We start from the raw sequence: 21,575 nt of genomic DNA on the forward strand, positions 1-21,575 counted from the left end.
ACACACACACACACACACACACACACACACACACACACACACACACAGAGGTGTGCTCCAAGCCTTACTTCACCCAAGTATAAAAGGGACCACAAACTTTACTACTCGCTCAGAAAGACTGGTAGGAGAAGCTGCCTGCCAGAGATCCCTAACTCCAAAACACCCACCCACCCACTCTACCTTCCCCCACTCCGGACCTGAACCAATCTTAAGCCCTTGCTAGGACTTGCCATGCATGGAAATAGAACTTCAAAGGGAAAATGAGAGGAGATGGTAACTCCTCCTAGACTAAAGGAAAAGATAGGACAGATAAAGTTCCCTGTAGATGGGCGACAAAAGTTCTCAGCCAGAGGGCAAGCGGCAAAGAGATTACTTGGTGGCGGAGAACTGTCTCTCCCCTTTTCATCGCCTCTTTCTCAGTCCAGTCAGTGGGTAAGAAAACACCGATGCCAGGAATTCTCAGTAGCCGGTATGGTAGTTGGAAAGAGTCCTGGATCTAGAGTTAGATGGCTTGGGTTTGAATCTGAACTCCAACAATTCACTAGGTGTGTGACAGTGGACATGTCACAACCTCTCTGAGACTTAGTTTTGTAATCAGTAAAGCAGAGATAAGAATCCTTATACTACCTGTCAAGTTGCTGAAGAGGGTGCCTTGAAAACTTTAAAGTCTTCTGGAAATGTGAGTTATTATTCGGAGAAGTTAATTTTCCTCTACAGAGGGTTAACTTTTGTGTGTATCTGGCCCCTCTTTGGCAATCTGGTGAAACCTGTGGAGCCCTTCTCAGAATAAAGTTTCTGAATGCATAAAATAAATACACAGGATTACAAGGAAATCAATTATACTGGAATCTATCATCTATCTATCTATCTATCTATCTATCTATCTATCTATCTATCTATCTATCTATCTATCTATCAAGAAGCAGCTATGTGGTAGAGCAGATAGACCATTACACCTGGAGTCAAGAAGTCTCAAGTTCAAATCTGACCTCAGACACTTACTGTGTGACCCTGGAAGAGCCACTTAGCCTCTGCTTGCACCAATTTTCTCAACTGTAAAATGGGGGTAATAATAGCGCATAACTCCCAGGGTTTTGTGAGGATCGAATATTTGTACTTATTACATGATTGCTAGTTATTATTATTATTATTACAAGACAAATGCATAGCCCCTCTGAAATTTATCTATGGACACCAGATTAAGAATCCCTGATCCTCAAGGACCCTGCAAGTTAAATGCAGCATCAGTAAAATTTTAATGCTTGCTTTTTAAATGCTTGTTGCATTTAAATCCCATTTTCCTTCATAAGATTCTCCAAGGATTGCACTGAATGTTTCCATTCCTATTGCTGCAGCTGATTCTATGCTTTCTTAATAGGAACAGTACTGAGGAGGGGTAGTCAGGACTCAGAATATTTTACTCTAATCCCTCTGACAAAATTCTCTTTAATGCTTATTCTAAATAACAAATCATTTGGGTGTTTTTTCATGTTTTATGTAAGTAAGAAAGGAGGGTAGTGAGGCATTTCTATCATGATTTAAAGCAGTAAGGTTGATTGAATTTACCTGTGCTCTAGGACCCTCCAAATTATGGTTGATTGTGCAAAAGACATGTGCCATGTTTTTCACAAGCAATTTAGTCATAAATGTTAGCACTAAGCAAAGGACAGTTTTACATGCCTAAAATCCTTGCTGCTGGGGAGGTAGAAGTTGTTGGATTGCTTGAGTTCAGGAGTTTTGAGCTAAAGTAGATTAGATATCTGCACAGGGCAAAAAAAGATAAATGCTCAGGAACAGAAGGTCACCAGGCTGTCTAAGGAGGGGGGCAAACTGGCCCAGATCAGAAGAACAGAGAAGATTAAAGTTTCCATGTCAATTGGTGTTGGGGTCAGGTTGTAAATGGCCACTGCATTACTAGACCAAGAGAGATAAAGAGACCCAATCTCTAATAAAAAAAAATAGCTCTGGAAGGAAATTTAGAGGTCATCCAGATCAATCCTTTCCTTTTATAGGTTGAGACTGAGGCCTAGGGTGTTTAATCACCTTATGATATCCTGGGTCACTTAGCTGGCACAGCCAGTCTTTAAAACCTTGAATCTTCTGGCACCAAGATCACTGTCCTTTATACTATATGATGTTACCTCCAGATTGTGTGTAGTTCAGAGTAAGGATCTGAGCAATTAGAACCCTAGACTACATGTTCTGACTATCTCAAAAGGGTTACAGAGTACTAAACAGGTGGGTTTCCAGGAAGAGGCACCCAGGAGACAAAGCTTTACCTTGTCCAGGATTGTACTGTCACCTTCTATATACAGCTACTCTATGGAAGCTGGTGGAGTCAAAGGTTGTTGTTATTCAAGCCTTTTCAGTCATATCTAACTCTTTGTGACTCTATTTAGGGTTTACTTGGCAAAATTACTGGAGTGGTTTGACATTTCCTTCTCCAGCTTGCTTTTACAGGTGAGTAACTGAGGCAAAAGATGTTAAGTGACTTGCCCAGGGTCACACAGCTAACAAGTATCTAAGGCCAGATTTGAATTCAGGAAGATATCTTACTCACTCCAGTCCCAGAGCTCTATCTGCTTTGCCACCAATCAGAGGATCTGGATTCAAATCCAATCTATGCTACTTTGGGCAAATCACTTCACATCTTATCTTGACACCTTCATCTGTAAAATGAGGGACTTGGACCTCTAAAGCACTAAATCTATGATCCTATGGCCTCCCTTTCTTAGGTATCAGTGTTGAATTATACCAGTTGAGAACCTCAAGTAGATCCAAAGTTCTTTTGATTTTTTTTCAGTCTTCAACATCAGACAAACCTTTATGAGACTTGGTAGTTAAAGGAGAGAGAACTTGATGAAAGCATGTTATTTTAAAAATCCCAATTAGTTACAGAGGAAAGGTTATAATTATTCTTCTTTAGAATTGTCTAAGAAGAGCATAGATAGAAACTATATGGGTAGTTTTGTGGTATTTCTGCTTGAAGCAGAATGGATAATTTCATCTCTTCTAGACCCGTAGTTCTGTTAGCACCTAGAGCATGGTATCTAGACTCTGTTACACATCCTCATTTTCCTTTCTTTACCTAATCTATGACAAAGTAAAGTCCCAAATTACCCAGTCAGAAACAAGAATCAATAAGCAGAATGATAGACATGAGATATACTTTGGGGTATAATACTGAAGGTGTTCAGATAAACCTTATCCACATTTTTTTCAAGTTCTCAGACTGATACATAGAGCCTTTCACCTGAGGATAGAATAAACAATACATTTGTTGTCAGCTATAACAACTTTCCTAAGCTAATGAACTAAGCCCATTGTGATAATTCCCACAGTTCTTGAGGTCTAGCTACAGGATTGACTACTTTGCTTCTCAAATTTCAATGCAAGTCAAAGTTTTAACTATCAGACAATCAATCTAAACACAATTCCAAATGCTTTCTTCCTGGAAGCTCAGTGAATCACACACCAAAGACATTTAGCAGTATGATATAGTGGTAAAGAGAAAACCATACTATTTCATAGTAACAATATTGCCAGATGTTAATTTGGATTTGGTTTTTGGACTTAAGTTTGTTAAGAAAAAAAATGAGCAAATACAGATTTCAAAACTCTTCTAAGAGGTGATAGTTCTAAGTTTGCCTAAAAACTGAGGATGATTTATAATTAGACTTGGATCCTTGTACTGATTCTGCCTCTTCTTGGATGAATGATTGTGGGCAAGTCACTTATCCTTTCTGAGCCTCAATTACTGCATTTGTAACATGAAGGAATGGATACTTTACTGATCCACTTCTCAGATCTACTGTAAAGTGGCAATGAGATAGCATTTGCAAAACTTCTGAATGAGTGTTGTTAATTAAAATGTACAGTACAAATGCAAATTATTATTATCAGCATAAAAATATTTTTCTATAAATTAAATCTTTTGCCACAAATAGTTTGGTCATTTTTATTCTACCAGAAACAATGATAGGGAGTGTATTTCTTTTATGAAGCAACACAATGAAGATATAATAAACAGATATCTTTAATGTATGTTTCATCCTCCTTACTACCCCAACTCCCGTTTTGTCACCTCACCCCCTGAAACATCTAAAGTGACAGATGAGAAAAACACAGCTACGACAAAGAAGTATTAAAAGAAACTGAGATACGTTGTCCACAGTGCACTCCCTGGACATTTCCCTTCCTTGTGGTGCTTCCCAGTTGTTCACCATGAATTTTATCAAGGTTTGGGATTTTTTGTTTTGTGTGTGTTTTTTCCCTTGGGGGAGGGGCAGAATTTGTGACACAAGGGGCAGAGAAGAGGAGAAAAGTTTCATGTTTCATCACAAAATGTTCCTTGTAAAAAAAAAAATAGATATATCCAATACAATTGTTGTGCCAATCGCTGTGAAGTACCACCTCGGTTGCTGTATTTCTGGAGTTTGAACAGTTGTCCCTACAACAGCTGCATTTTAGTAAGCCCAGGGCAGGTGGCCCCAGATAAGCCACTTGCCATTCATAGTCAGGATGAGCCCTCTTGCTCAGAGTTCATAGTCCAAAGGAAAGAGTCTGTGTGGTTTTTTTTTTTTTGTTGTTGTTGTTGTTGTCCTTGTTGGGGAATGGAGACAGAGGAGTGGGAAGTAGATTGGGGGAAGGAATGAAGGTGTGGCAGGGAGTGACAACTTTCTTTTTACTTCTTCAATGCAAAATACAAATCCATTTTAAAATCTGAGTATTTTGAAGTCTGTATGTTGTCCTCACACTACACAAGAGAATCCACATGAACAGAAAATAGCTTCACACCACAAAAGTCCACTTCTTGTGATTTCATATCACCACATTAAAAAAATGTTCACCCAGCTACCAAATCTGACCACAGATATTTCTAGTGAATCAGCCAAAAAGTTGTTAAATCAACTTGAGGGTCTTTGGACATGCTCTTTGGGAAGAAGGAATTTTGAAGACTTTTGAACAAAGTCTTTAAGGATATGTTTGCATCTGTTTTTTTCCTGATACAGCAAGTAGTTTGATGTCTTTGCCTTTCCCCCTGTTCTCATCCCTGAAGTGAGGGGCATGGATGCTGAGCCTGGTAGGCTGGTCTGAAGGGAAAGGAAAGGGAAAACTCAGGACCTTTTCGGTCATCAGATCAGATCAGCTCAGGAGGGATCCACCACAGAAGGAATAACGGCGAGCTGCAAACCAAGATCAGAAGCTGTTACAAACCAACTCGATTTCAGCTCTGAAAGTCACCAATTGTACTAGGCAGAGACCTACAAGGAAGGAGAAGGTGGAGGGCAGTCTAAAACCAGTATAGATCCTTGCTTTTGTCCTGAGGCTGCAAACCTGAGAACAGAGAGAAAACAAAACAAAAGAGAGAGAGAGAAGAGGGGAAGAAAGGCACAAGATATTTAAGGACAGAGAAAGACAAACACCACTGTTTTACTTGTGAGATTCAAAGAACTGAGCTAAAGGGTTGAATTAAAGTAAAAAGCAAAGCATAGAGAAATATCAACTCTAGACCTTGGTGGGGAGAGAGTGTGGAAAGTCAAAAACAATGACTGAGTTTAATGTGTTAATAATACAGTTATAAAATTTCATATAACTAATATATATTTGTCACTATTTCCTTAAAAGAGGTCTTTTGAGTATACTTTTCAAGTGAAACTCCTAAAGGGTAATTCTAACATTTAACTTTAAAGTGATGTTCCTTGGTATCTTTAAAATAGCCCTGTGAGTTGTTATTATATGGATGCCCCCATTACTTATTTTCTTTCTATTAAAATGGCTGAACAACTAATGACAAGTGACATGACATCCAAACCGTAGAGTGTTTTACACTGGGCATGCCATGCTTGATCTTTGTTTCTTTGTCTGGCAATGCTATGCCTAAAATTCTTTTGTGTGGAGTTGAAAATAATAGATCCCACTGCAACCCATCCCATCCCCCCAAGCTGCCACAAGTCATAGGGGGAGGGGAAGGTAAAACAACCCAAACACACATGGTATAGTGGGGAAAGCACTACACTTAGAGTCAGGAGTCCAATATTGGTTCTGCCATTTACTAAGTTTATCATCTTAGTTAGGCAAATCATTTAACCATAATCTCAGCTTTCTCATCTGCAAAATGAAGGTGTTCAACTAGATGACTTGTAAGTTCTCTTCCAGCTCTAATCTTACAGAATACTCTAATTAAAATAAGGATCATATCAAAGTAGGGTAGGGACCTATTTTTACTCTGGAATGGAAGTAACTCCTCTGGTAAGGAAAAGAAACTATTTTGAATCAGAAGATTCACATTCATTACGTAAGGGAACCTTAGAATGAGCCTTAACTGGGATCATTCAGGTCACTCTGAGGAAAAAAGGAACAGATGGGAAAAGAAGAGCCCCCCAGTACTTTACCTGAGTCCACATTGAGGCCCAGGCTCTGTCCCATGTCTCCTGCGGGGCTGGGAAAGGGCCCCCCTGGCGTGGTCCATGCTGAGCCAGCTGACTCGCTTTTGCCCAGTTCGCATGGTGGGCTGACCGGCGTGGGCACTGAGGCTGGCGTGAGGCGGTGCTGCCTGACCGAGGCTGGGGGCATCAGCAGTGAACTGTAGCGGGGGTCGAAGTGGGGGCCATAGACTTCATGCATGGAGGCAGGTCGAGGGAAGGCAGTGCCCTGGGCCCCGATTGGCCCGCCCAGAGAGTAAGGATGGTGAGGGTGGGGGTGCGGGTGGTGATGATGGTGATGATGATGATGGTGCGCATGGTGCCACGGTTCGGCCGCCCCTTGGTGAAGGTGGCTGTGCAGAGAGGCTGGGGAATAGGGGTCTGCTGCAGCAAAGGGGAGGTCACTGTGGGCTGCAGCCAGTGGACTGCTCAGTGAGGAAGCTGTGACTGCTGGCTGGTATGTGCTGTTCCAGAAAGAAGGAGGGAAAGTGCGCTGGTTCATCGGGAAGGAACCATCTATAGGAAAGATGTGGGATAGGACAAGAGGACAGAGAAAAGGAAGACAACTCATGAGACCACTTTCTCTATCATCATCATCATCATAGAAATCACAGTGAGCAAGTTGCTTCACCTGTCTGGGCCTCAGTTACTTATCTGGAAAATGACGGGTTTGGCCTAGATACTATCTCTAAAAGTTCCTTTAAGTTCTAAGCTGCTATGCTCCTCAATAACTTTTATTTTTTTGGAGAGGAGAAGACAGGGCATTTGGGGTTAAGTGACTTGCCCAAGGTCACATGGTTAGTAAGTGTTAAGTGTCCGAGTTCAAATTTGAACTCAGATCTTCCTGACTCCAGGGCCGGTGCTCTATTCACTGCACCACCTAGCCACCCCCTCAATAACTTTTTAAGGGGGAATGTTTTCCATTAGGCCAGAGACTTCTCTAAGAGCTATAAAAGGAATTGGGGACCATCTTGGTACCCCTGCCACCACTGAGCCACCCTCCTCCTAGCCTATGCCAAGTACTGAGGCACAACCACAGGTCTGTCTTGGACAGAGAAGGAAAAATTAGGAAAAAATCTTATCTATTTCTTTGGGGCCTCAGTTTCCTTATCTGTAAAATGGAGGTGAACTTGATGACTTTTAAGGTCCCTTCTGCTCCTAAATTCCGTTAGTGCAATGTCATTCCTCTGACAGCCACAATAAACTTTTCCCAAAAGGAACATTCCTCCTGTGTGCCATATGCATCCTATTGCATGGATTCTACCTGTGAAGACTTCCAGGAAAGAACTTTCATTCACTATTTTGCCTGGGTAGTAGGTGTCACAAATACAGGCAGCCAGTGTGAAGGCATGTTAGTGTTTGTGTGTGTTGGAGATGGGGGATGATGATCTGACTGGTTCCCTGGAAAGCTGGGTAGCAGTGGGCACTCTGAGGAAGTCATACCCAACTTTAAGAAACAAGCATTTCCCAGAAGGCTGCCCCAGTCCCAGAGGAAAGAGGCTCTCCATGGGTGTCTGCACTCTCTACTTCTGATGAGTCCCAGCGTGGCTGGCATAACTGCCCCCAGGCATCTTCACTATAAACGTTTTCCCATAAAGTGAATGGTCTGTCTTCACACGCATGATCTCTAGGTTAGCTAACCACACTCTTCCCCTCTCCTTTCCTTCTCTGCTCCCTCCTCACTTCCCCATTAGCTGCCTTAGCTCAGCAAGTGAACTCTAGGGTAAATCCGACTCAGACTGCCGAGAATCCTACCTAGGGATTTGGGACGCTTTGGTTCTTCTCTTTCCTTCAAAAAGCCGGTTTTCAAATAATGCTTTTGAAGAAGCCCCACAACACGGAAAGGAGGGCAGAGTTTTTGTTTGTTTGTTTTTTCAGGAAGGGAAAAGAAAGCAGTTTCTTCTCCTCCTTAGGAATTTGTAGGTGTCTGCATTTCCAAGCCCTCACTATTACCAGCTAATTCCCCAGACTCTCACTAAAACCCACTAGTAATATTAGCTCTCATCTCTGTTATGTATGAACATCATATCATTTGCTTATCCCTGCAGCCTTGTGAGGTGATGGATATTATTATCAAACTAATGTTATAGATAAGGAAACCAAATAGCAGAGAAATTTGCCCGTAGTCATAATAGTGCAGGAAGCACACGATGCCTTTCCTTGGGTGTTATATAAAAAACAGTGGTTGACTTTATGATTAGGCCAGGGGGAAATTAAAAGAATTTTGGGTACTTAGGATTGGAGCAATTGAATAGTGCTGTTTATTAGTGTTAGTATTATTTGGGTAGAGGCAGCTTTGGTGTAGTGTGTAATATAGATCTGTCAAGACCTGGTTTCAAGTACCATCTCTGATTCACCCTTGCTGTATGACTGCTATAACCTCTGAGTGAAGATGCCAACCTGCTTTGATAGAGGACATTTCTTCCTTAGGAAACTCCATCAAAGAAACCACAGGTCCAGTCAACTCTCCCTATTTTGGCAGAATGATGTGTGGAGAACACAATTCCCTCTCTTAAGAAGAAAAGAAGCCTGGTATAGTAGAAAAAGGTAAATTTCCATCCTTTCTTAAGTCTTTCCCTCCCCCTACCTTTTTTGTTCCTAAATTCATCATTCCAATATTTATTCACATGGGAAATTATTCACTTAGCAAGAAAGCTTCTCAGCCTTACTTTTCCCTCGACAAATTAGTGACAAATTAGCTTGCCAAATAAAAAAACCATTTAGCCTACCAGGGATTCTGGTGGGAGAGGGGGTGAGGTGAACCCCTAGCAGGAATTACTGATGGCAGAGGTGAGGAAAACTTGGGAACTTCAGATCTACACATCATTTGAGGTCACCACAAGCTGAGAAAAATGTCTCGTGACCATACCTAATGCTCTGGGACTTTTAGGAGAACGATTACAAAGTGGGATCTATTGACAAAAAGAGGTGTTCCCAAATGAACCCTGTTTGTATCTCTCTGATGTACCTGTTAAACTCAGCTTTGTAAAATAGGTCTCTCTTTTCCCATTGTGTAAGTCCATTGAGGTCAGTTACTGTGCCTTATTTGTCTTTGTAAGCTCCCCAAGAACATGAACTAGTTTTATTTTGTCTTTATATCTTCAGGGACCACCATAATGGTTGGCACAGAGTAGGCTCTTTAATAAATGGTTTTTCTTTTTTCATTATTTTCTAGCCAACCTCACTCTCAAGGCCTTGCATATAGTAGACACTCTTTAAATATTAAATGAATATATGCCTTCCTTTCTCCCATTTATTTTCCTCTTCTCCCTCCCACTTCCATCGCTATCCTGCTGTCAGGTAGAATTTTTGAGAATTTGTTATGCTTTAACCGTAGGGCCCACTCTTATGAGTGGAAAGAGGGACGAGGAGACACTTTCTCCTATCCCACCCTCCTCCCAACAAAGAAAGCCCCATTTGCTTACCCCTCCAGGACCCAGAACTTCTTGGAGTTTTGCTGCTGGCGCAACCGGGTGAGTAGCTACTGGGCTGGCTCAGGGCCCTGCTGAAATGCTCGTCCACCACGGAGCTGATATCTCCTTGGAAATATGTAAACAGGACGCAGCGCGAGTTGATGTACTCTGCCTCCGGGGGGCGCTCCTTCTCCGGGCTGCAGTCTTCCTCTTTGATACTCGCCGGAGTGTTGCTGGAGAAGGAGGAGCTCCCACTGCTGGTGCTGGCATTGCTGCTGCTCTCCGGGGCTTCTTGCATTTTCGAGTAAAAGGCTAGTTTCTGCCAGGTGGGATGTGGGTAGGGGTGGGAGTGGAATGAATGAGAGAAAAAGAAAAAGTCAATCCTAATCTCGAAGATTGTTGTGAGGTGGCAGGACCTTAATCCAGCCTGCATCTTCTTCACCCAACCTTGGGTCCCTAAAATGCGCCATTTAGGTGTCCTCATATTAAGTGTGTGTGTGTGTGTGTGTGTGTGTGTGTGTGTGTGCACACGCGCGCGTATTTGTTGCGCGTAGTAATGGATAGACAGGCAGTCCAGATTAGATCCTGCCAAGGATTACCTTTCCCAAATAGCTAACAGATAACTGCGAAGTCACCTTCCCAACATTGGTAGTCAGTGGCTAAGCGCAGAAGGGATTCCTACTGCCGTCATCCTCCCAAAGGCTTCTTCCTCCCTGTCCATCCTCCAAAGCGAAAAATATTTTGGAGAAAATCTGGGCTAGCCAAAGTTCGCAGATGGATGCACCCATAAATCTCCGTTCCTTGGAACCAATCATACTCAGACCCGGGAGACACAACAGGCTCAACCTAAACGGGGCCTGGACAAACCTGGATTCATTTTAGGGCTTGAGGAAACATAAAGAGAAGCTAACCCTCCCCAAGACTCAGGGCAGAGGGAACCAAAAACCTCAACGAAGTTATAGGATATTGGATATAGTCGGCAGCAGAAAGTTTGTCTATATTTTTATTTAGAAATGAGCAAACCATATTTGTGGGAAATGAAGAGCAAAGATCACGACCACGAGGAAGTAGATCATTTCAATAAATAGCTCGTGGTTACTTCGGTTGCTTGTCATCGTCTTATTAAAGACAGTCCCGGTTTTCTACGACTTGTAACGTCGGGGGAAAAGCCTGTGTTTTTCTGATCATTTTCAAACACTAAAAACCTTTCTACCTTCGCCAAGTCAAATCTGCAAAGGAGGAGAAAGATCTCTTCCTTCAAGATTAATGTGTGTTCCTCTATAACTGTCCAAATTGTTTGAGATTGTTCATTAGATAGTTGGATTTTTCCCCCTGTCAGCTCGCACTTGGTTTGTAAAATAATTGCATTTTATACATCTTTTGTCCTTTAATGAATCAATGAATAAAAAAAAAATCTACCAAGTGAAACAACAGATTCCTTGAGAAACTGGAAACCCAACAGCTATTCCTCAAGCTACTTTCTCTCTGGCTGGCTGGAAAAAAAAAAAAAAAAACTCTTTTCAAAGACCTTAGCAGAAATAAACACGTCATTTATAAATACCACCACTTCCTAAATGCCGTTTCTTCCCTTGGTTTAAAAGGGCTACTTTCTGAAACCAGTGTCCGACTGAAAGAGAACTTCGAAGATGGAGGGGGTAAAAATAATATAAGAATGAAATAAAGGGAAAGAAAACCCCAAGTTTCCAATTCACCAATTAATTTTCTATACTGGATTAATGCTTTCTGACCAAATAAATGAGCAGGAGATTTGAAATGGGGGTGGGATCGATATAAATGTTCTTCAGCGGGAAACTAAGCCTTCTTCCTCTTTTGTACTTGGAAAGATTTGAGAAGTCTCACTACGTGTTTACCGTTTTGTTTCCTGACTTGAAAATCCATGCTTAGGTTGCACGGACCAGAGCGGGGAAAAGAGGTGTGAGTAAAACGTATTTTCTAACAGGCACAGCCTTTCACGAAAAAAAGATCCCTTCCAGCTCCCTCCCCCACTACCCAAGGAGTTTACAAAATAGAAGTTAAATGGATCCCATAAAAAGAAAAGCAGTTTGTGAGGTGCAAGGATTGTTTCCATTTAGGTAAATGAGGCTCAGGCAAAGGCTATGTCGTAGTTCCTCTCTTCTGCGGGAAACGAAACAAAACATGGAAAACTGCACACACCCCCTCATTAATAAAAGTTATATTAGAAATGTCGTATTTTATGCCATGCTATTGGTAACGAATTGCCGCCGTGGAAACACTGCTTAGGGCTGCAGAGCCATAAACCACACAATTCGAGAATTGGAAGGGACCTCAGCAGCCGTGCAGTCCAACCTGAACACCGAAGACGCCCTGACTATAGCACAATAGAATTCGCAAAGTTGACGTCAACTGAATTTACTCTAAGGGAAACTAAAATTACGAGTGCATTTCTTTTGAATATAAAGGGAATGCAATTCTGTGACGGCGCGCTCGAGATTTAAGTTTTCTTTTTAAAAAATCATCTTATATTTCAGACTAAAACTTAATAGCCACCGAGGGCAAGATCTCCGCGAAAACAGGAAAAGGAGAAAATCAAAAAGACTTAGCATCGCCATCACGTGGCCGTGAACCCGGCTATGAAGAAACGAACAACCCAACATCCCCAAACGCAAGAGGGGATTAGCAACCCAATTGAAACCTTCCAGCAGAAGCAAAGGAACAAGTAAAAAGGCTTTGCTTAATATGATAGCAGAAGAGTTGTCCTACTTGGCAGCCCCTGCTTCTGGAAGGCGTTTGCTAATTGCTCAGACATCGGAGACCACGATTAAAGATGACCCAGGCTCACTGTTCGGGGGCAAGGAGTAGAGCGACTCCTTGGGAATTCTCAGAAGAGTCACCGAACCTAGGGTACAAATGGCGTCCGTGTCAGAAGGTCAGAAATCCCATTCATCGCCAGCCCAAACTCCGGGTCTCGCCTCCGGCTGTTTGCCCGTTGAGTGTGGACGATGCTTGTCCACGCGCGCCTACGCGGACATGGAATGCGGGAAGCAGAAACCGCGCTCAGGAGAGGGAACAGGAGCCTTCAAGTGCGGGTCACTTTGCTCTGACAGCTCCAGGAATGCCCCATCCTTGCCTTGAGTTGCTTCACAATATCACTGGTGCCCACCCCTCCCTTTGATCCAAGACGACGCATACCTACCTGATGATAGGGAGTATAAGCTGCTGCAAAGTAAGGCTGCGGAGGACCATAGACTTGGTACATAACATCCAGACAGCTCATGGCTAACCGCAGCGGGAAATTAATTTTTTCGATCATCAACTCCTGTCCAGACAAGCGAAGTGATGCTGCCTGGGGCGGTGCCTGGCGCTAGGAACCTTATTCATTGGCGGCGGGTGCGGGGGGTGGTGGCAGCACGTTCTTAACTCTTTGGCTCTCTCTCACCTGCAACAACAACTCCAGTAACTGAGCTTCGGGAGAGCGACTCCCGGGTTTCAGCCAGGGGGAATTTAAACCCCAAGCACCGCGCAGTGACGCCACTCTAGGGGTTCCGAAGTGGGAGGTAGAGGTTATGGAAGGTGGGCGGGCAGCTGGGGTCCAATAGGGAGGAACGTCTGGCTCGGGCGTAAGCTCGCTCTACAACTCCCTGGGGCTCCCCGGCGGCCCTCCAGAGGCTGCAGGGAGCACTGACTTCGCCACTTGGGGGCGGCCGGGCAAGGGTGCGTTGGTTCTGGGGGCACCAGGTGCGGGGAAGCAATGGGGGTTCGGAGTCCTCAGAAGGCAGAAGGGAGTTCCCAGGACGAAGGAAAAGGGCCGGGGGAGGAGGGATTGGACAAGAGAGAGGATTCCGAGAGAGCCGCTCGGCAAGAGGGAGACAGGAAGGAGAGGGGACGCTTGCTTCATGTTTGGATCGGGGAAAGCAACTGGGAAGCAAGGTGTGTTCTTCCTAGTTAGGTTCTGTGATGTACGCAGGGGAGGCCTCGACCTGGACCTTCTGGGAACTGGTCCTGGAGAAAGGCACTTGGCCGAGGGAGAGTCTGGAAGAGTCCCGGGTCTTTCAGATATAGTCTCGGGTCGTTCAGATAACGAAGAAAGCAAGTCTCTGCCGCAGAATTGCAGTGGATGGCAAATGTTTTTTCTATTTTTAAAAATATTCTCCCTTCACATTCCTTTTCGTCTGCTTTCCTTTCTTCCAGTCTCTCATCCTGAGCCCCTCAAAGCACAAATGACTAGATCCTTGCTCTTCCGGTCTGTGATGCTGAGCAGCTTTCTAGGAGTTTGGGAGAACTGTTTATCCAAGTTCTTCCCTTACCCATCTTTCAAGGTACACACTACCTAGTAAGGATTTTAGAGGTCCTCCATTTAGGGGGAATTTTATTTTATTTTTATCTTTTCAAGGACATTGACACGTTTGACTCAAAGAATGACTCCTGAGAAGTAGCTTCAGTGACAAATCAGAAATATCGAATTCAGTGAGTAAAAAGATGGTATTGGGTATAGGACAAAAAAAGAGGCTTTCAGTTGCACCCTCTTAAGAGTGGAAATGTGGGGGAGATAGGACAGCTGCAATTTCTTCTCTGTGTAACTTAAGCAAAAGAAGATACAGATGATATTTCCTGCCAACTGTGTAAGCAATTATAAAGCAACAAAGGTTTAAAAAAAAAAACCCTTATCTGCCTCTTTCCGATATGCCCAAGACTCTAGACTTTTGACATGAGACTCTTTCCTCCTATATCACCTTTTCTCCCCTTGCCCTTCCCCCCAAAGGATGGATCCGTTTCTAAGTCACTGAAAGCAGTTTCCTTTTATTTTGAAAAACTTCAAAAAAATCTTATTCATACTTGAACTATGGGCTACCTATCTAAGCCTGGGGCAAGGTAGAAGGATGAGAATTCGGACGGGGGTTGGTGATTAAGGAATCCAGTGCCAGAAAGTGTCCAGGTGGGCAAGAGTTGTGTTGGAGCAGGTGTCTGAGTTTAACAGCGCCAGACAGAATAGAAACATCTCCCCTAATTCTCCACGGTTTGAGGCCGTAGGACGAGAGAGGTGCAGAAGTGAGGCAATAGCTCGACTATGTTAACCACAAAATAAATGTGCTTCCATTACGTGGATATTTGTGGCCAAACTTGTAATTTTACAATCTGTGTAGATTAATGTGACAATTGCTTTATTTCTGTTTCCCTCGAAACGCCTTAGAGGTAGTTTCCTTAATGGATATTGGGAGAAACTTTAAAAGCAAAGCAATTCGTCGGTCAGCAGGCATTTATTAAGCTCTACTATCTACCAGGCACCACGCTCCCACAAGAAAACATGAACAATCCAGAAAAAAACAACCCCCAAACTTTTTACTCAGAAGTGTAGAAAGAGAGACAGCTGCTTTGGACTCTTTTCCTCTTTGGTACCCGCAGGCCGGGTCAGAGGGAAATTAATCTGGGCAAAAACATTGTTCTCTTCGCTTCCCTGGGAAATGAGAATCTCTGGGGGGGGGGGGGTGGGGGGGGAGGTCGGGGGGGGTGTAGGGGGGGGGGGAAAGGGGAAGCTACATTTGTTTATCTACATTTCTCTTCCAGGGAGCAAGACAGGTTGCTTCTGCGGGGAGTAACTTTTCAGTAGTGACATTCACATATTCCGCCCCACTTTCGTGGGACCACTTAGAGTAAATGATCCCCAATGTGTATTCATTAGGTTGTAAACTTTAGGGCAGGGACTGTCTTCTTTTTGTATCCCCAGTTCTTAGCACAGGGCCTGGCACATAGTAGGTAATTAATAAATGTTTATTGATTGATTAATTTGACTCCACTTCTAACGGAGGGAAGCTGCTCTGCTTTTACGAATAGATCTCCGAGCCTGAAGAATTTCTAATGTAGTCTAGACATTTATCTTGCCACTGGATCCAGATGGCTCCGGAGGAGATCTCCAGTGAGGCTGGTGACTTTGCACAGCTCTGCCTCACTTAAATCCAATTCACTTGCAAGTCCTGATATCACCTTCCTGATATCAATGTCCTTTTCGAGAATGAAGGACAGACAAGAAGACAATTACAGCGCTGACATGCTTAGGAACAGACCCAAATGGTTGGCAATTTGAGCATCGTTTTTGGAAGGATTTCCTTCCCAGCTGGCAGCTGCAGTATCCGTTGGCTTCGCCTGGCCTCCTCCAGAAGAAAGGAAAACTTTCGCGTCGTCTGTGCGCTGTATTAGAGAGGTAGCACATGGGCTTGGCACAGACGGGTATCTCTGGCGTCAGGAAGGGTTTTATCTTCTCTATTTTCAGAGGAGACAAGAAGAATGTCCTTACTCTAGCTGGCTACCTACTCCCTCCCCTAGATGGGATCTGCTTTTGAGGGCTTCTCTTGTGGTGTTTTGCATTCAATTCTATAGCATACTTTACAGAAAGGCAGCGTGAGGATGGAGCGCTGCGTTCGTTGGATTTGAATCCTATCTCAGGCATTTACCAGTTTGTGACCCTGGAGAGTCATTAAACATTTTTGAATCTTAGTTTTCCCATGTGTAAAATTAGGATAAAAATTCCTATCTTTGTTCTGAGTCAATAAATATAGGCGCATTGCAGATTTTAATGCTCAATATAAATGGGCTACTGTTGCAGGTGCCACTTCTCCCATTTAGCTAACTGGGTATTTTGAACCCGCTAAAGCCAACCCATCAAAATACGAGATTATAGTTCTTGTTAACATAATTGAGGTCCTGCTCTTGGGTAGTACTACATGTACTAGTGTGTTTCTTTCATTCTGATTCTTTTGCGGGCTTTGGTTGTTTGTTTCACCTTCTCAAATCTTTAATTCTCTGTCTAGAAGCAAACTTAGCTCTGGATTCTTCTTGCCACCCTCTCTACACCTTCTTTGTTTCTCCCAGGGTGCTCCTCTCTTCTCTCATAATGTCGTCTGTTTATTTAGACCTCTAGCTCTTTAGTCTAGGGCCACCTTTCTCTCCCCACCCACTCCTCTCTAGCAGATTTCCCCGTCCATTTCCCCAATGCACACATTATCCCTCCTTTGTCTTTCTGTCTTTTCAGAGGAGGGGGACAATGTGGACAGCTGAAGCCAAAATCTCAGCCTCCTATTCCAACAGTAGCAGCTCAATGTCTCTCAGGTTTGGGATCCTGTGAAACCACACAGAAGGAGGTAAGGGGCCCGGGGTTCTCTGGGGCTATTTTGAGTTGTTTCAAGCTGAAATACAGAAATGAAACCCCAGCCATTTTATTCCCAGGAGCTGCATGGAAATATTGGTCTCAAAGGACTTTAATCTTCACAGAGATAGGGAAAGAAGTATCTTTCCAAATACCATTTATAGCCTTTCTGAATCTACAGCAGGCCAGTAAGACACTTACAAAGTTACTATGAGGCTTAAAAGGGGGGCATCCCTAACCTCTCATTTTTGATTGGGAAAAGTGAACCAAAAAATGTGAGTCTCCTTGCCTAAGGCTGCTGTTCTTACTTCTCAATCCCCTTTATTCAAGAAAAGAAAAACGACTCCTTGCAAGGCCGGGACTTTGGAATGGATTCTAAAAACACAGGAAAATGGGACTAGGCATAGCACATCAATCCTATATAGAATTTAGGGAGGGGAAACAGGAGTTTTCCCCAAAGAAATAGATCTGAAAGAAGAGTAACCTGTAATAATGTTCCATCTCCCCATACCTGGTGAAATAAAAGATAAATAAGAGGATATGAATAAAATAACCAGGTTCTGATTCTTCTTAAGGATCAGAAAGGTGTTTGGTTATTGTATCCTTTCTGAACACTGGAGAAGAGTAGTCCTGCAAAATTTTTATTGTTATTGCCACTACTGAGAGACAGAGGCAAAGGAACACCCAAGAAAAAGTAGAACAACATTGAATTTCAAACCTTTTCTAGTTAAGCATATTCTTTTTGTCTTAAGTAAAACCATCAGGATAATCCCCATTACTACAAGTTGTATTGTCTTGTTTTAGCTCTTACCTGCCTGGCTACTCCTTCTTAGTCTCATCTTCCATGCCCCTTTCTCCACCCTCCATATGTAGATTTACCCAAGCTCTATCTTGAGCCCAATTCTCTCTATTCACTTTCTTGGAGATCTTGTTCATGTGTCTGTTGTTCCACTATTATCTTTAAGATGATTTGGGCTCCCAGACTGATATATTCAGCCCAAATCTCCTGAGTTTTGGTCCTTCAATACTGCCTACTGGACATTTCCAAATGGATGTTCCTTAAGAATCTCAATTTCAACATGTCTAGAACAGAATTCATTTATCTGAATGTGTATTCTCTTCTCTCCTTAATCACTTTTCTGTTGAGGGCACCACCATCCTTTTATTGATTCAGGTTTGGAACCTTATGGTTACTTTTGGCTTACTTCACCATTACATCTAACCAGTTGCCATGTTTTGATCATTCTATTTAACATCTTTCACATATGTCCTTTTATCTCCACTCAAACCACAACAACCAACATCACCTTCTGCTGAGACTATTTTGGTGGCTTACTGATCGATCTCCCTGACTCAGTTTGATCTTCCTACTTCAATACATCTTCTACTCAGCTGCCAAAATGATATTTCTAAAGAACGAGTCTAATTGTGCCACTCTTCTGCTCAAAAAGCTACAGTGGATCCCTATTGCCTCTAGAATAAAAGTTCTAAAACCCTCTGTTTAGCATTTAAAACCTTTTATAATTTGGCCAATTCAGTCAAAACCAATTAATAATCATATAACTCTTTTGAGAATCATTGTACTTTTCTCTCCTTTACAATTCTATATTCCAGCCAGACTTATCTACTTATCACACCCAACATCTTCTATCTCTGTGCCTTTGCACAGGTTGATCCACATGCCTAGAGAGTCACTTCTTTCTCATTGATGTCACAGAGAATATCTAATTTCCTTCAAAACTCAGTTCAAGGGCCATGTCCAATGGTCTTATTTCTCCTCCCATTTGCTAGTATCCTCCCTGATAGAAATTCTTATTCTCTCTCTTTCTCTCTCTCCATACATACACATACATATATGCACATGTGCATATACATTAATATTATATAGTATTTACATTTATTATATAATATATATTTAATATTTATAATATTTATATAATTACATACTTATAATATATGGTTTATATAATATATAAAATATTATATTATATTTATATGTATGTGTCATTTTACATTGGTAAAATGGGCTCCCTTAGGTCCAGTACTGTTTTATTTTCATTTGAATCTTCCATACCCAGCATGGGTAAATAGTAGTGGCCTCATAAATACTTATTGAATAAAAAGTAAAATGCACAAAAGGGTATAGTGCAAAGTGAGTGGGAAAGCAGATTAGAGCCAAATAGTGGAGGGAGAGATAATGTTTCAAAGGAAGGTTCTAGGGGAGGTCCACATTACCAGATTTTGCAAAAAGGTCAAAGCACATTATATCTTAGAAGAACCCATTGGGTTTGAGAAGTAGGATGTTATTAATGACCTGGGAAGCAGTAGAGTGTGAAGGGGGTAGGGAGAAATAAAAATGAATAGAACTGAGAAAAATGGGGCACTATTCAACTTTATAAAAAATTTGGCAGTGAAGAGGAGAGGGATAGAACTATAGCAGGGTCAAGATAAAGTTTTTGTTGTTGTTAGTTGGATGGTTGTTTTTAGGTAGAGAAAATCTGACCATCTTTGTATGCAAAGGTATACCAGTAGAGATGGAGAGATTGAAGACGAAAGCATATAAGGAAGATCTATGGGATGATGTCCTTGAATTTGCAGGATGGAATATCATTGGGACATAGGTCCCTGCACAGTATGAGGACCACCTTATCTTCTGATTGGAGGTGGGAAAGTGGACATGTAGAGAAGTCTGAAGGCATGCAGGAGAGGAGATAGGAGAGGTCAATTCAGAATCACACATTTTCAAAGCTGGAAGGAACCTCAGCAGCATTCTTTACCAACTCATACCCCCAAAAGAATTCTCACTCTGACATTGTCAATAAAGTGGTCTTCCAGTCACTACTTGACAAATTCCAATAAGTCGGCCAGTACTGTTTCTTGAAACATCCCATTACCTTTTTGGGTAATAATAACAATGGTTAGAATTTAGATAGCTCTTTAAACTTTTCAAAGTTCTTTACATATGTTATCTGGTTTGTTTTTGATCCAAATGACAAACCAGGGAGGTAGATGCTATTATCTTCATTTTACAGATGAGGAAACTGAGGCACAGAGCAGTTAAGTGATTTGCCCAGGGCCACACAGTCAGTATGTGTCTGAGATAAGTTTTCAAACCAAGTATTCCTGACTCCAACACTCTATCCTCTGGTCCACTAGCTAGATAGATAGTTCTACTTGCAAAGAAGATTTTTTCTAAATGTGTTTCTTTGCTACTTTTTTTTTGCCTTTTGGAGGGCAATTGGGGTTAAGTAACTTGCCCAAGGTTACACAACTAGTATTTTTGTGTGGGTGCTAAGTGTCTGAAGCCAGAACCGAACTCAGGTTCTCCCGACTCTGGGGCTGGCGCTTTACTCATTGTGCCACCTAGCCGCCCTTCTTCTTTGCTACTTTGACCAATTGCTCTGTGTTCTTCTGAGATCAAATAGAACAAGTCTAATCTTTCTTGCACATGAAGTCCTTCAGGTCATAGACAGCCTCAGGCTTCACATTAATCATTTAAGTAGATGGCAGAGACTGCTTTTTCTCTTTGTACTCCCAGAAACTAGCACAGTGCCTTACATATAGGCAAATCTTAAATTCTTATTGGTTTGAATTGGATTGGAGACAAAGTTATATTCTGAAAGAGGGAGGCCTGGGTGTAGCTGGGGGCTTGAAGAGAAAGGGAAGGGAAAGATTTGAAATAACTCTGGTGGGAGATGTTAAAAAAAACAATTATTGTGCACACAATAAGAGAGAAATAAAAGGATGCCCCAGACCAAGAGCTATCTTAGATCCTAGGTAAGAGCCATAAGGTCTAGCCTGAACTTCTTTTCCAACAAGGGTCCTTAACTTTTTTTTGTGATATGGACCCCTTTGGCAATACATCCTCTTCTCAGAAAAATGTTTTTAAATGCATAAAAAGAAATATGTAAGATTGCAAAAGAAAACATTGAAATGCAATTAAGAAAATATATGAAACTTTTGATAAAGTAACATATCTAACAGTGGGTACATTATGGTAATTTTGGAAAAGTGATGAGAATGATATTTTGAGATATCTGTGATAAACTGTAAAGTTGAGAAATGCTTTTCATACACGATCACATTTGGCTTCACAACAACCTAAAAGATAGGTGGTGTTATTATCCTTATTATTATTCCTATAAGGAAACTGAGAGAGATTAGGTAACTCAGACTGACATAGCTCTCTGAGGCCGAATTTGAACTCTGTTCTTCATAACTCTGAGTCTAATATTCTTTCTATGATACCAACTGTCTTTCTTCCTGCTGGGCATGAGAAAACCAGAGACAGAAGACCATTATCCTTCCTTGCTGCCGTTGTTGTTTGTCCTTCATTCTCCAAGAGGACCATGCCATAAGGAGGGTGATGCCATGACTGGCAAGTGAATTGGACGTAAATGAGGGAGGGCTGTGCACAGTCACCAGCCTCACTCTCTTTCTGGAGACATCTGAGCAAGTGGCAAGATACAGATCAGGATGGCTGGAAATGGTCCCCATCTTACTTTTATATACAACACCAATGACAGGAGCATCCCTTCTGCTTTCCATCCCCCACCCCCAAACCCTGCCTCTTACTTCCTTTCCTCACTTTTTCTCTTCCTATTTGTAACAAAGACA

General features: G+C 42.3%; 1 protein-coding gene and 1 long non-coding RNA gene across 9 annotated transcripts in view; one reads left to right on the forward strand and one right to left on the reverse strand.

The window, feature by feature from the left end:
- Nucleotides 1-3,159: 3,159 nt before the first annotated feature.
- On the reverse strand, nt 3,160-13,359 carry VGLL2 (vestigial like family member 2). Of its 6 annotated transcripts, XM_069076982.1 has the most exons (5): nt 13,014-13,345; nt 9,851-10,157; nt 6,396-6,941; nt 5,269-5,337; nt 5,051-5,186 (listed from the first exon to the last, which is right to left on the reverse strand). In XM_069076982.1, exons 1-4 carry the CDS (start codon nt 13,128-13,130, stop codon nt 5,294-5,296), a joined length of 1,014 nt encoding a protein of 337 aa, XP_068933083.1. In that variant the 5' UTR covers nt 13,131-13,345; the 3' UTR covers nt 5,051-5,186; nt 5,269-5,293. The 6 variants fall into 6 exon arrangements, with proteins under 6 accessions (XP_068933088.1, XP_068933085.1, XP_068933083.1 ...); XM_069076987.1 differs by lacking the exon at nt 5,269-5,337 and having other exon boundaries at nt 3,160-5,093; nt 13,014-13,344; XM_069076984.1 differs by lacking the exon at nt 5,269-5,337 and having other exon boundaries at nt 5,010-5,186; nt 13,014-13,342.
- Nucleotides 13,360-13,428: 69 nt separating this feature from the next.
- The window catches only part of LOC138152907 (uncharacterized), a 123,480-nt gene continuing 115,333 nt past the window's right edge, over nt 13,429-21,575 (forward strand). For all 3 annotated transcript variants that reach the window (XR_011166226.1, XR_011166227.1, XR_011166228.1), the window contains exons 1-3: nt 13,429-13,531; nt 14,009-14,136; nt 16,845-16,953. This is a non-coding gene — a long non-coding RNA (uncharacterized lncRNA). The remainder of the gene's footprint in view (nt 13,532-14,008; nt 14,137-16,844; nt 16,954-21,575) is intronic.

This window comes from Petaurus breviceps, unplaced genomic scaffold, assembly GCF_028583685.1.
Source record: "Petaurus breviceps papuanus isolate PSGF00001 unplaced genomic scaffold, PetGlider_PUasm1.0 90977, whole genome shotgun sequence".
NCBI lineage: Eukaryota > Metazoa > Chordata > Mammalia > Diprotodontia > Petauridae > Petaurus > Petaurus breviceps.

Coding starts and splice junctions, on each gene's coding strand:
- VGLL2 (XM_069076987.1), bottom strand. CDS start 13,130: ATGATCGAAAAAATTAATTTCCCGCTGCGGTTAGCCATGAGCTGTCTG. Junction 10,158..13,013: donor CTTATACTCCCTATCATCAG/GTAGGTATGCGT, acceptor CCCACCTGGCAG/AAACTAGCCTTTTACTCGAA. Junction 6,942..9,850: donor AAGTTCTGGGTCCTGGAGGG/GTAAGCAAATGG, acceptor TCTTTCCTATAG/ATGGTTCCTTCCCGATGAAC.